The sequence below is a fragment of the Eubalaena glacialis genome, chromosome 2 (genome assembly GCF_028564815.1).
Source record: "Eubalaena glacialis isolate mEubGla1 chromosome 2, mEubGla1.1.hap2.+ XY, whole genome shotgun sequence".
Lineage (NCBI taxonomy): Eukaryota > Metazoa > Chordata > Mammalia > Artiodactyla > Balaenidae > Eubalaena > Eubalaena glacialis.
Genome location: NC_083717.1, coordinates 24,142,478 through 24,156,028, shown reverse-complemented (window position 1 = coordinate 24,156,028; position 13,551 = coordinate 24,142,478). Strand labels below are relative to the sequence as shown.

The 13,551-nt window shown below is 55.7% G+C and overlaps 2 protein-coding genes across 6 annotated transcripts in view; one reads left to right on the top strand and one right to left on the bottom strand.

Moving 5' to 3' along the window:
- Positions 1 to 5,724: 5,724 nt before the first annotated feature.
- Positions 5,725 to 13,551, top strand: part of GATA3 (GATA binding protein 3) — a 29,784-nt gene continuing 21,957 nt past the window's right edge. Inside the window, exon 1 of one of the 3 annotated variants that reach the window (XM_061179555.1) lies at positions 5,725 to 5,951. The gene's annotated coding sequence lies outside the window, so the exon portion shown is untranslated. Of the gene's footprint in view, positions 5,952 to 7,521; positions 7,604 to 13,337; positions 13,547 to 13,551 lie in introns of those variants that run through there. The other 2 variants (XM_061179556.1, XM_061179557.1) reach the window with 2 other exon arrangements.
- Positions 7,558 to 12,218, bottom strand: LOC133082810 (basic proline-rich protein-like). 3 transcript variants are annotated; one of them, XM_061179561.1, is made up of 4 exons: positions 11,880 to 12,218; positions 11,302 to 11,567; positions 9,261 to 9,450; positions 7,558 to 8,300 (listed from the first exon to the last, which is right to left on the bottom strand). In XM_061179561.1, exons 1-4 carry the CDS (start codon positions 11,951 to 11,953, stop codon positions 8,204 to 8,206), a joined length of 627 nt encoding a protein of 208 aa, XP_061035544.1. In that variant the 5' UTR covers positions 11,954 to 12,218; the 3' UTR covers positions 7,558 to 8,203. The 3 variants fall into 3 exon arrangements, 2 of the variants coding, with proteins under 2 accessions (XP_061035544.1, XP_061035545.1); XM_061179562.1 differs by having other exon boundaries at positions 8,229 to 8,526; XR_009699051.1 differs by lacking the exons at positions 7,558 to 8,300; positions 11,302 to 11,567 and having other exon boundaries at positions 9,368 to 9,450; positions 11,656 to 12,218.

The window sequence follows — 13,551 nt, the reverse complement described above, 5'->3', positions numbered from 1 at the left end:
TCTTAAAAAAAGGATCAAGTCCTCCTTCCGCCTCCCAGTACAAAGTCTACTACAACCTAGAGCAAACGTAGAGAATGTCAGATGAGCATTATTCGGGAGCAAGCCATCCAATTACCAAGAAATTATGATCTGACGTCAGGAGGGACAATTGGAGAGCGAATATGTATGAATCGCCTTTCACTGGTTTGCATATTTGCAACGATTGTTTAATCCAAGCAACAAGAAAGTAATCAACAGGCACAAAAAGCTTAAAGAGCAAATTACTAGTGACTCCTGCCCCTTCTACTTCCTGAAGCCAGGAGGTGGCTAGTGTTGTCAGGGGTAGGGAGGGGACTACAGGTGTAGCCTTGGATTCTGAAATCCATCCTGAAAGAGGCAGAGAGGAAAGCCTGTTGCGTTTAGATGACTTTTGTTCCATGGGCGTTAGGGCAAAAGACAAAAGAAACAAAAATGCCAATTATTGTAACTAATTAACCATTAAATGAGATGTGTGTCCTCTTCTCTCTAACTCTAAAGGAGGGAAGATGATGAGGGTAGGTGGGTGGGGGGGCTCTGGGAGAACAGGCGGATCCACCCACCACTCTGCTCTGGGGGAGGGAAACCTGTACAGTTCTGCATGTGTTAATAGACAAAGCCAGAGGAGCTGAATATATATAAAAGTATATACACTTTAAAAAAGAGAGCAATGAATACCAAAGAGGAACCTGGAATTGATTTTGTTTTTTTCTTGTGTACTTGGAATGGGGCTGGAGTGGGCAGCGGGCAGGGTGGGAGCTGTGTTGGGGCAGGAGATGGTGAGGAGAGAAGAAATCTCAGAAAAATTAACATTATTGGTATCTTTCTATATAAAGATGCAAATGGCATTTTATCTCAACTTGGCTCTGTGCTTTCGTCAGTGTTTATGATTAATTATCTCTTTTTTCATAAAAATAAATCATGTTAAAAATTGGGATCTTGGTGCTGGGGAGAAACTAAGCGCTGGTTTCAGGTCGATCTTGTTAATTTCAGCCTGAAATTGACACACTAATTAAAGAGCAGAGCGGTAAAGCACGAGCAGGCAAGATTATAACCAGCTTTTTTTTTTTTTTTTTATCAGATCTACCTTATATTTTCCCAATTAAAAACTGCAAAAAGCAGTTTCATTGCCCCGGGATAAAAAATAAGGGCCCCCTTTCACAACGTTGGCCATCACTTTCTACCATCAGATTCATTGTGATGTATTAGATGCAATAAATTATCCCATGTAACAAAACATTGGGAGCTGAAAGGCAGATAATCTGGAAAGCGGAGATAAGGATTCATTATTCCAAATCATTATGAATCCAACGTTGCCTCTGACTTCTTTCTTAATCAGCTCCTCTGATCCTGGATATGTGAGCAGTACAGATAAGGAAAGAGTCGTTTATAATTCTCCACCTCGTCTAACATTTTAAAATAAAGTCAGAGGCAAGAAAACGCCATAAAACACTGGTGAGCAGGCAAGCGCCGAATGAAAAATCACTTCCATGTTATTATATCCACAGTAAGATTTAATTAAAATTCTCCACGTCCACGTGCTTTATTTTCAGATAGGATTTTTTCCCATCACGTAATAATTGATAGGAATTTGCAAACGGGGCTACTTATTTAGGGCGCCTGGGTGGAATAGGTCTGATTTTTTTTTTTTTTTATTTCCAGTCATTGCTTTGTGAAACTTTCATTTGAGACATCCATGGTTCCACACCACCCAGCGCCCGCCCCCCCGCCCCGCAGTTTTGGTTAGAGAAACACAGGCAAAGTGCCAGACCAGAAACTTGAGTTTAATAAAAATGTTCTGTTAAAAAGAAAAAAAAAGAAAAGAAAAATGAAAGAACTAGTGAACGACCCTAGAGGGCCGTTTACGCCCTCTCAACACCCCACCCACCCTACACATTTATAATAAAATAAATCTCAGTGAGTGTGCTTGAAAGATTGGAACTTTTAAACCAAGGCTAATCTGAGTGTGTGTTTTCGTCTGGCAGAGAGTGAACTTAGACGAACTAAGCCAATCTGAGGGTATATAAAGGACGGTAGAAAAATGGACAAGAGGAATGACGCTGTAGACCGATGCACAGGAGAAAAAAATATTACCTGTGTTTTACGGAAAACAAACGGGATGTGGGAAACCCGGAAGAATAAATATGTGGTCCCCCCCCCCCCGCCCAGCCCTGCTTAGAACAACTCTAAGTGGCGGCACATTCTTAGTAAGATTGGAGATTCTGCCAGCGATTATTTCTTCCTACGGGGTCTCCTTTTTCTTTATCCAACAGGTGAAGTTCCTATCTGCGCGGCCATCGCAGAGATCCAGGGACACAGTGTTTCTATTATTATCTGTTAGTCATTTACTGATCCATCTTCTACCTCACATGCCCAGCGACTTCCCTTTACAGTTAAAATCCAATCAAACGCCTTAGCTTGTGGGACTGCGGTCCGACGCACCACGGGATTGAAAGCAGTCGATGCTGGTGCCAATTAGGATGGCGTGATTGCCTCCAGGAAGAACCCAAACCCAGCTCAGTCCCCAGGCCCTGGAGCCTCAGAACAGTTCTCTCCGTGGTTCAGCCTCTGAATCCAACCCGGGGAAGGAGGATCGCCTGCCCAGGGTTAAGGGATTAAAAGGCCGGTGGTTGGTGCTGGGGGCGGGGATGGGGAGAGTCAGGGGTGCAGGAACAGGTGAGCCGCACCTGAGTGTCCTCTGTATGTGGTGGGGAGCTGGGTCCCTGCCTTCTGGCACTGGCGCTCCAGGCGCTTACCAAGCAAGGATTCCTCAATGAAAAAGCTCACTGGAGAGTCCTGAAACCTTGGGGGTGAAGTCACCCTCTCCCCCTCGGACTTGTTAGGACGGGGCAGCTCTGAGCACCCTGGAATCCGTGGCCCCTCAGCGTTTAACATAGTCGCCCCCGAATAAGAGAGGGTCTTTTTTTGCTGTCTCACGCGCAAGTACACACACGCACACACACGCGCAGAGACCTGAACCACGAATCAGCGAGCCAGGGTGGTAGCTTTTAAAACTCAGAAAGCGACTTGTAGCTTCATAAAAGCAACGTCTTTACCGTGTGCATGGGCCGGTGTCCGCGAATCTCGAATAAGTCTTTGGCCCGTCTGGCTAAGCGACCAGCGTCTTTCCTTCACTTTGTTTACTTCTCAGGATAAATTCTCTCCTTTCTTCACCCCCCTTCCCACCCACCGCCCCCCATCAAATCTCCCCCAACCCTCCTGGAATAATTCGCTCCTGGACCCTAATTAGCAGCACTTTCCACCGCTAAGTCCATCAAGATAACAAGAAATGCCCAGCTGGCATTTCTTCTCTGAATCTTGCCCCTGTCTGGCCATTAAATTCAAAATCAGTTATATTTTAATTAAGTCCTTTGGATTTTTTTTTTAAGCCCGAGTGTCTTTGGCAGTCGAATTTCCTTAAACTAAGCCTTCCTTTACGGAAGGTAGAATTGGGCGATGGGGGAGCGGTGTGCACGCGATCAGATTTCTCAGTCCCTTAACCAAAGAGTCACTTTAGACCCAGAGACAAGCAAGTGCCCGCGTCAGCAGAAAAGGAACGGGGACAGGGGCCGCCAGACCGGCCGGAACCGGGCGGAGGGTCGTGGGCGCGCGCTGGGGACAGAGTGGCGAGGGTGGGGGTGGGAGGGGTGGCGGAGAGGGAGCCGGCTTGGGGTTCCAGGGGGTGCAGGGCAGGATCCTGATTCTACGGGTAAAGGGCTTTCAGGTTGGAGGTGACTGTGGTGGGGGAGGGAGGAGGGGGGAGGGGGGAGGGGGGAGGGATGGGAATCTCCAAAGGGCCCAGAAGCCGGAGGGCAGCTGGAGAAAGAGGCAAATGGCCCCACGGGCCTGGTGGACCGCGAGGCGGGGGTACTGCTAATATCCAGTTTAAGGAGACAGCTACCGCCATCTGGGTGATGGATGACCCCTCCTGGGCCCCGGGGTCCTACTCTCCACGAGGCAGCGAGCGAGGAGGAGCGAGGTGGCCTAGGGACCCCGAAGGGCCCGGAATCCCCGCGGCCCAACCCTTGGCGGTCCTCCCGGCACAGCCCACAGCTCCCCGAGATGCGCCAGGGCAACAGGTTGGGGGAAGACTGTCAAAAGAGTGACCTTCTCCCCAGCGATCTCGAAACGCGCGGCCCTGCGGACTCTGCGCCCTGGCGCCGAAGAACTTGGCTCTGCCACTTGGTGGCGGAAGGCGGGGGCAGAGGGCAGCAGGGCAGAGGAGGGGCTGAGTCGGGACGCGAGGTGGACTTTGGGGCTTCCTCAGGGGCAGGGAGACCCCCTTTCCTCTCCTGGCCAGGTCGGCAAACGATATAAGCCCCTTTCTCCAGCGGCTCTCGGCTTAAACCTGGACCCGGAGGATGCTGAGCGGGGCGCAAAGCCGTCGGTGCTGCTGAGTTCAGGGGCCTTGAGCGGCTGCAGGCAGGCGGGACTCCAGGGCGGGGGCAGCAGCCCATCCCCGATCTGGATGCCCGCCACCTGGGCAGCGCTGGGTACCTGCTCTCCTCGACCCTCCCCCACTTCCCTCCGCGTCGCCGCCCCACCTCTGCCCACTCACTCTGACCCTGCTGACCAATGGCCTCGTCCTCCCCCCAAGGGACAACCACCCCTGAAATTGGGCCACTCCTTCCTACCGAACTGGTTCCAGCACAAGAAACTTGTTGACTTCCTGGCCCAGCGTTGGACACATTTTATTTCTCCCCGAAGATTAATTTATTTTTAAAGTCAGTCTCCATATTCTTATTGTATAAATATTGTGAAGGGAAAACTCTACCTGTCAAAACAAATGGATGCTGACCTTTCTACCCCAATGTTTATGGAGTTTCATTTTACTCTTGCCAAATTTATTCATGGCAGAGTCCCTCCTTGAATTATTTTGACCTCCCACCAGCAGAAGTAGGGATGGTACAGGAGAGGGGGGTTTCGAAGGGGAGGGCTGGAGTTTGTTGGGTCCAGTGGGTAGACTAATAGGATCATTTTCTTTCTGACATTTTATCTTCAGAGTGACCTCTGATTCTTGCTCCCTTATCTCGCTCTCCTAGAAGGTTAATTTCCCCTAGAAGTCTTCTTGAAAGAGCTTGGGAACCCTAGAGAGCCCATCCCCAAACCTCTACTTAGTGGGTGCACAGGTATCGCTACCTCCAAATGTTTTTATGGTGACCATGAGGAGAGCCAAAGAGTAGCAAGCAAGCCCAGAGCTATCACTGGCCACCCTACTTTTCCTAACTTTCACTGGCCAGCTGAGGCTGCAAGTACCGGAAGGTAGCGTGTACTCATTTTTGAAGCGTCAGCATATACAGAAACGGGTGGAACAGTCAGATGGGGGGGAGGACCTGAGGGGCAGAGACCCTGCTAATGGTGGCCGAGAGTTTTACTTCTAGATGCTCCCACTGGGTCCCCACTTCCTTCCAAAATGGGAGGGAAACTCTGCAAAAGCTTTTATATCTATGGTAGCTAATGACCCAGTCAACATTACTGGTGACATTTATAGTGTTAATTCCAGCCCTGCTAGAGACAGTGGACTTTGTAGGTGCCACGGGCTTGGTCACATTTCAGGCAGTCTTTCCCCATCCCTCAACTCTGCCACTGCCACACACTCCTGATGTGCGGTTTGCCTGTTTGCAAAAAGGGGTGAAATTCATTCCTCCCTCAGTCTTCCTCCCTCCCTCCCTCCCTCCCTTTCCCTCTTCGCAACCCGGAAGAGCTCCGCTCTCTACAGTGAGCAGAAGGCGGGGGAGGGTGTTCCTAGGAAGGATGCACATCACCCAGGTTTTACTTCTCGCTGGAGGCCCGCGTGAGATGCCGTAAGCAGCTGGGGCGGTGAGGACCGCAGCGGCGACAACAGTGACGAAGTCTGCCTGTCATTTCTGCCTTCAGACCTCCAGCAAGTCAGGAAAAAATAAAAAACAGCTGGCCGCCGAGAGCAGGCTACCCAGGTCAGTGAATATCACTATCTTCTGTCTCTAACTCTGCAATGGCTTTCCCTGCTCCACGTGGAGAGAATTAAGAGGAGGTCTCTACTCCAGAGAGACAGCTGCCCCTGGAAGAAAGTGAACTAGACCCCAGTTCTTATTGTTCTTTCTGGTCCCTGGAAATCTTTGGCTTTCTGCAATGACCTTGGGCGCGCATGGTGTGTGCATGTGTGTATGTCCTTGTTTGGAGGAAAGAGCCAGTAGAACTAGGCATGCGAAGAAAAACTAAACAGAAAAATAAGAGATGGTGGGAATGCTTGGGAAGGGCTGGACATACATTTTCCACTTCAGGGAGGGCAGAGGGTTGGGGAATAGAACCAGCTTGAAGGAGCATCTCAGCCTTCTCCCCAAGGTGGCTGCAGGGTCCAGTGTCAATTTCATGTTTTTTTCCCTCTGCCTACAAGTGACTGTTTAGGCTCATTGTCTCTGCATATAATTAAAGAAACAGCTGTGCACTGTGGGTTGAAAGTTGGAGCCCAGATGTGTGGGCATCTGGCATCCCTTGGGGAGCTGGTGGCTGGCAGGCACCTTCGCTTCCAGAAGCACCCTGAGGTGGGTGAGAAAACCGCAGCCTGGGAGGGAGGGTGTCCAGGGTCCTGGGGAGTGGGAGGGGGAGAGGAAACAAGAACTCTACTTTCTCCCGGGACATTGGACCAACAGACCTCCAAGAAGTCACTCAATCAGAAGCAGTTCCCAACAAAGACAGATAACGTTAAAATGCAAGGGAAGTTGAGTGACTCTGAGTAGGAGAGTTGTTTTTATTCACCTTTCCTTCCTCTCAGACACCGCAGGGTGCTTTGAGGAAGTGGACACGGGTGAGTCTGTCCAGGGCAGGGGATGCAAAGGAGTCTAACCCGGAGGATCTCTCCTCTGCTTGGTTCCCAGTTTACCTGTGCTTTTCTCTTCCTCTGTCACCCACATTCACCAGGGCACTGGGGTTGTGGGTGGAGGATGAAGTTTAAAGGGACAGATAATAATAAAGTAACATTTGCAGCCCTCCCATCCCTTAGCGGTTGTGGTAGAAAAGGGGTGTGTGTGTGGCGGGGGCTATTGGTTGTGTGACAGGCTTGGGGCAGGGGGTCCCAGTCAGGCTGGTAGAGTCAATCGAGATGGAGTCCTGGATAGGAGATGCTTGCAGGGCCCCAGTGGCTGGTTGTGAGGAGGGGGCTTACCATTAAACCTTTAAAATGTGTGATTCTGAGGGAAGGACTTGCTGCCCATTTGAATCTGGGGTGGGATACGGCATCCAGGTCAGACAAACCAAGACCCAGGTGGGTGCAGACCCAGGGTCTTAGGGGCTCCCATATCGACTTTGCCTGGGACCGGGCAGGAGGCCCAGCTCCCAGCAGTAGCCCTGCCAGGCCTAAAGTTCCTGGCTGGAGAAGGCAGCTGGGGTCTGAGGAGCCGGGTGAGTGGTGCACCCTACACAAGCCCCGCACCCCACGGGACCCCTCCCTTCTACACAGAATCTCCACCCACCCTGCCCTCCCCCCTACCCCCACAAATCAGGATCGGGGTTGGTCTTCCCTGCCAAAAGCCCGGAGACAGAGGAAGCTGCATTTTGCTTTATTTGTTATGTTCATCCTGCCTTTTTGCCAAGGATACAGGAGGTGGGGGTGAGTCGGGGGATGCAGTGAAGGGGTGGGAGTGGGCGCCCCTGGGTGGACGCCCAGCAGCGCAGGGCCACCCTGAGAGGCCTGGGAAAAGGGCAGGTACGCGGGAGCCGGGTGGCTGAGGACCCCTCTTCTGGAGGTTAAGGCAGTTTGTGCCAGGAACCGCGGGAGGTAGCAGGGAATTAGAGATGCAGATGAGGTAGTGGGGGCAGAGTCCGAAGGCCCAGTGCTCTCTGGCAGCCGGTTATTCTAACCATTTCGGCTGCGCTCAGGTGTGGTCTCCTTCTCGGTGTTCCAGCCCTTTCGCACAGAAAAGTGCATTCCTTTTGTGGTGTGTCTTTGTGTGCGGACCAAATATTTCCGATCACCTCTTTTTCTTAATGGTGGGAGTAACCGAGCGAGCGGGCCAAGGAAGACCCGGATCTGGAGTCCGAACCCCGCTTTTTGTTCCTGGCCGCTGGGCAGCCGGGACTAGAGGTGGTGAGGGGGTGCGGCGGTTGGAAGGAGGAGAAAGAAACGTGGCCCAGGGCGCTCGAGCGGAGCTCTCCCTGGGTGTCCGTCGCTGCGGGTGTGCAGACACAAGTGTGTGGTTGTTGTTTGGTTTTATGTAACAAATTGCTCGGGGTCCGCGAGGTGGCAGGCGGCGGAGAGCCGAGCGCGAGCCGGGGCCGCTGGGGAGAGGCGGCGGCCGGGCGCAGTCCTGGAGGGAGGTAAGGGCGGAGGGTGGGCGCCTCGGAGCCGGGCAGATCTACAGATTTTACCACGCTCTCCGGCGTGTCCAGAGGAAGACACGAACACTTCGCGCCTCTGCTGTCTGCTGGTCGGAACGGAATTACCTCCCCCCATTTCCCTCTCCCGGTCGTGAAGTCCCCTGCCCTCGAAGCTGTCATTGTCCAGCAATCGACACCCCAGTTTTTCAGGCTAATCTAGAGAAATAAAAACACAGTAGCCCCAAGAGAAAGCCCTCCTTCTCCTGAAATGCTAAAATGAAGTGGCCGGCGGAGAGTCGGCCGCGGCGAGCGCTGGGGCTCGGGGCTGGCCAGGGGCCTCTAGAGATGTGCGGCGGTGAGGCGGCGGGCGACAAACCGGGGGCGCTGGGAGGCTAGGGGAGAGTGGAGCCGGTGCCCCACGTGCACCCCTCCTGCCCCCAAAACGCGAGGGCCTGTTGTTCACGTGGGTGAATCCCGCACTGCTGACTCCTTTCCTGGCTGCGGTGGCCGCTCCCTTCCCTGGGCGTCCCGGAGGCTTCAGCGGTGTGGCCTGAGGCCCCCCCCCCCCCCACCCAGGACGAGAGCCTGGGGTGAGGCGCCGCTAGCCGCTTCCTACGACAGTGGTGCCGCTGGGGCGGGACAGACGGCCTGTGGCCGCGGAGACGCAGCGGGGACCCGCTGGAGCACCTCCATCCCTTCCCTTCTCTCGCGGCTCCACCTGTCCCCCAGGCCCCCAAAGCCAGGAGGGAGGGAGAGCTCGGAGGGGCCCCCTTCCTCCAGGGTGACTCGCATTCCTTTCAACTGGCCCTCAAGGGGAAATCTTTCTCCCCTATCCAACCCCGGGGCTCCCCCCATGGCCAACTCTCTTGACATGTGCATTGTTAAACTAGAAAACAGAAATCCCCTGTCGTCTCCCTCCCCCTCCCCCTTTCCGCTACACCCTTACCTACCCAATTTTTATCTCGCTACCATCAGGGTTTTTCTCTACGGGGAAGAAAAGGGTAGCGGCAGAGGGAGGGCCAGGATCCCTTGAAGCTGGAGGGCCCGGCCGGGCGGTAGGGGCGGACTGGGAGGGGGTAATCTCCGAGGGCATCTCCTCTCCGACATCTCTCGCCGCTCCTCCTGGCCCGAGCGGGTTTCCTTCCGAGTTTTAACCGGTGATAGATGAATAAGCGAAAAAAAAAAAAAAAAAAAGAAAAGTAAATTAAACCACATACCACCCCCAAAGTGCTGGCTCATTTTCCAGGGCAGGTAGACCCTGGGCCTGGGCGGGTGGGCGTGGGAGCCGGGAGGGTCTGGGCGCGTGCCGAGAGCGCTTTTCGCCCGAGTTCCCGCGGGTTTCCCCCTTGCCGTCTCCACCTATAGCATCTTCCCTTTGCCTGTGAATTTTGGGGTCCCCTTTATTCTGCGTCCCCCCCCCCCAAGTTCCCTGCTCGCTGTATTTCCTTTGAACAGAACAGTCAGCACTGCCCACTGGCTGCTTCTCTCTCCTCAGCTTGTGATTCCGCTCTCCACTTTCTGCATTTCAGCTCATGCGGGAAAGAGAAAGGGGGCTTGGGTGGGAACTGCAGAGATATAGTAGAATATGTGTGTAGCCTGCGCTGTCCCGGGACGCCGCGCCCGAGCGGGCTCCCCCGCCGTTTCGCTCGCGCAGCCGGGGCCTGGCGGTGGCGCCTCCGGCCGTGTCCCCGGCGTAACCCTCTCGCCCGGCTGCCGGCGAGCTGTTTATACAGCTTTACCTGTGCTATTCTCGTATCCAGTAAAAATCCTCGCCCGGCCACGGTAACATAATCCGAGGGCCGAGGCAGAGGAGGGGGTAGCGAGGCTGGCTCGGTGGAGAGGGAGGTGTGTACGCGCCAGAAGGGGGTTCTCTCCTTTGCCCCTCCTCCCCCAATGGGAAAGGAAATTGGGACGGTTCGGGTGATCGAGGTGGGGGACCCAGGGCTAAGGAGGAAGGAGGCCGGTTTCCACGTCCCTGTCCTCTCTGCTTTTCTCCCTCTAACAGGCACTGGGGACCCGCGCGGTGGCCGCAGCTCGGACGCGTGCTGCCTGCAGGCGCGGCGGTTCCGGGGCCGCCCCGCAGGGCTAGCGAGGCCCAGGACGGGTTTCCCCCCGTCCAGGACCAGGACCAGGACCAGGACCTGGTTGCTCTCATCCCGCTTTCAGCTTGCCTCTTGAGAACTCCCACACCTACGACAAAACCGGCAAGGCAGGGATCCGACACTTAACCAGGTCTTCCCTCCCGGGCCAGCCACTTCTTCCAGAGCGCCCTAGTCCCGGCCGCAGCCGGCGCATGGAATCGAATTAAACGCCTCTTGGCGCTTATTGTCTCTCGCTAATTGCTCCAACAATGGCCACTATAAAAATGGAGACATCCAATTAAAGGCCCCGCCGGGCCGCGCTCGGCTCCCGGCGACGAACTGGCTGCCGGCCTGAGGTTTGCAGACCGCCCGCGCGCGAACCGGGCTGGTGCGGGGCGCCGGCCTCGGCACCTCTGGCCTCCACTTCCTCCCCAGACACACAGCGACCGCGATCGGTTCACACCATTTTTATTGACCGATCGTAGCCAAGGAAGATTGATCGGGCTGGAATGGGAAGGGACTTCTCCTCCTCCAGCCCCAGCTCGCCAGAGCCTCGGGGCCGCGCTCCAATTTCTGGCCTTTGCTGTGGCTCTGCGCCCTCCCTGCCCCCAGCCCCGCAGGTCCCTGGCTTCACTTCTGTCTTTAACTGCGCGGCCGGGTCCGCCCAGGCCGGCGCCGCGGCTCCCGTGGGAGGGACGCGGCGGCGCGGCCCGGCTCCGCTTCTTTCTCCCGCCTGCAAATATTTGCTGCCTCGCTGGAAATCCGACTATTTCGCGCGCGCTCCGCTTGCAAAGTCCCTAAGTAAACACGCTCAAATGACCGCCCCAGGCGGCCCGAGGCACGCTCTCTCCCCCTGCGCGGGATTAGTAACTTTATGACTTCGACCCCGAGGCTCGGCTTTTCTGGTTACCCTCGGCGGGCAGCGCGCGGGCGCCCGGGGCCGCTCTCCCGGCACCTCGGCCCCGCGGAGCTCGCCTGGACGCGCCTGTCGCCAGGCTCGGGTGGGTGACGCTGGCCGCGTGGATCTCCGCTCTCTGGGTCCTGAGACCCCAGGGGTGAGCCTGGGGGTACGCTCCTCCCCTCTGCACCGCGGGCTCCGGTTCCTTTGCGGGACTGGGTTCCCCACTTGCATCCGAAGAGAGCTTCTGAGCTCCGGGGAGGGAGGGTGGGAGGGACCTGAACAGGGGGGCATGTGTTTGGGGTGTGTGTGTGTGGGTCCCAGCTTACCCCAACCCAGGAGAGAAAGTAAGGCTCCATTTCTTACCCTTTCCCCAAGAGGGCACACACACCCCGCTCAACTTGACGCCTGAAGCAGCCGCCTCGAGGCCTGGCGTTTCAGATAGGCCAACCCGCTCCCGCCGCCCCACGCACAGCCCAGGTACCAGCTCCGGGCGGCGGGGGATGGGCGGTGGCTGCGCTGTCGCCTGCTCGGCTCCGGGATGCTTGCCCCCAGGGTCCCAGGCATCCAGACCTCGGCCAGCCGCTTACCCTGCTGAGGGAGGCCTCGCGCTCTGCAGGAGCCCGGGGCCCTGCAGCGGTGGTGGCGGCGGCGGCGGCAGCATCCTCCCAGGTCTCCACCTCTCTTCCTCCACCGGAGCTCCGCCGGCCGCTCCCGGGGAGAAGAGGGGACTCGCTAGACCAGGCCCGGCCCGGGGTCCTGGCTAGGGGTGCCTTCAGGTCTGTAGGAGGGCGCTGAGGCGTCTGCGCAGGAGGCCAGGATTAGCTTTGCGAGCTAAGGCTGAGGGGGGCTCAGGACCACCTTTCCCCCCTTTCGCCGGGCCTCGAGCCCCCTCCCCTCCCCCGCCCTCCCTCGGAGGAGGAAGCCCGGCCTGCATTCGCCGGCGAGGCGGGTCAGGCCGGCGCCGGGCCTGGCCCAGACCCCCGCAGCCAGGCTCTCCGCCTCAGGCCACGCGCCGCAGCCTCTCTCCGGCCTGGCTCCCTTCCCCCTTCCTTCCCCCTGGGTCCCGGGGCCGACCTCGGCCCTCCCTCCCCGGTATCCCCCTCCTCTCCTTTTCCCTGCCCCCCTGCTCTGTGCTCCTGGCTCTGGGGCTGGGCCCGTGACGTCAAACCCAGTGTGGCGTCGGCGAGACTGGCCGGCGCGGGCCATCAAAAGAGCAACGTCCTCTTTCCCAATTACCCACTGTCAGTCCGGGAACAGGGGCGGACCGGCTGGGAATTAAATGTTAAATACCCCCTACAGGCTGGCTCTATTACACGGGGCATCCAGCCACAGCCCCCCACCCTTCCCTGCCAGTTCCAAACCACCCAGACCAAGAGGGGCTTCAAGATCTTTTATTTTTCCAAGGGTTGGGGGTGAATCTTGAGCCTACTGCAGCCCGACTCGGCGCTTGCGATTTAATTAAAATGAATAATGCCCCCCCCCCAAAAAGTTTTGTCTGTTATCAGAGAGGCGCCGCTACACCGGAAGGCCTCCTTCTCATAGATATTTTTCTCTTTGTCTTTTAAAATCGGTCTTAGCCTCGGGAGTTAACATTTTCAAGTCCTGGCGTCAGTAGTTTCTCTCTCCGAGGATGGGTCCCTTTTATTTCCCGGGCTTTCAGTTCTCGGCGTAGAGGACCAAAGAGCTACGTTTGGGATTTTCCGCGTGGCTTTGAACTGGGGTCCGCCTAGTGTTGCCTGGTCTTAGACCGACGCGCAAAGATGCTCTTTTCATTTTTTTCGCCTCTGCTGCCATCCTTAATCTTAATCTCGGGGATTTTAGCAAAAATGTGTATGCGTTCGTCTGTCCTTGTTTATGGAGCGGTTTCCGGTGAATGTTAGAAACTAAATAAATAAAAGGTTTGCAGAGCGCCGTGAGCAGGAGGAGAGGCTGGCAGCTTGACTGGCCCTAGAGAGACGTGGTCGGAATGAAGGAAAATCGATGCTCTTTTACTGGGCCGCCCTAATAAACAAGGACTAAATGGGCTCAGGAGAAACATGGGGGAGGGGGGTTAATTTAGGTATTTTCTTCCTGTTCCGTATCTAGAAACTCAACCCTGGTTTCTAACGAACATCAGATTTAAGAAGACGGAGACTCAAGAGAAGCTCCAATTCCAAGTTGGGAGAACCCACGTTTCCACCATTTCTTCCAAATAAAATTTACTAGTCTTTCTACGAGGATTGTATATTAAAGCAGGACACACACCCCACACCAAGTAAG

Bases quoted from the DNA above. Each gene is read 5' to 3' on its own strand.
- LOC133082810 (XM_061179561.1), bottom strand. From the start codon at position 11,953: ATGCTGCCGCCGCCGCCGCCACCACCGCTGCAGGGCCCCGGGCTCCTG. The intron at 11,568-11,879 runs GTAAGCGGCTGG...CCCCCTGTTCAG, and splicing joins GCGAGGCCTCCCTCAGCAGG to GTCCCTCCCACCCTCCCTCC. The intron at 8,301-9,260 runs GTAGGTAAGGGT...ACCTCCCTCCAG, and splicing joins GGTAGCGAGATAAAAATTGG to GACTGCGCCCGGCCGCCGCC.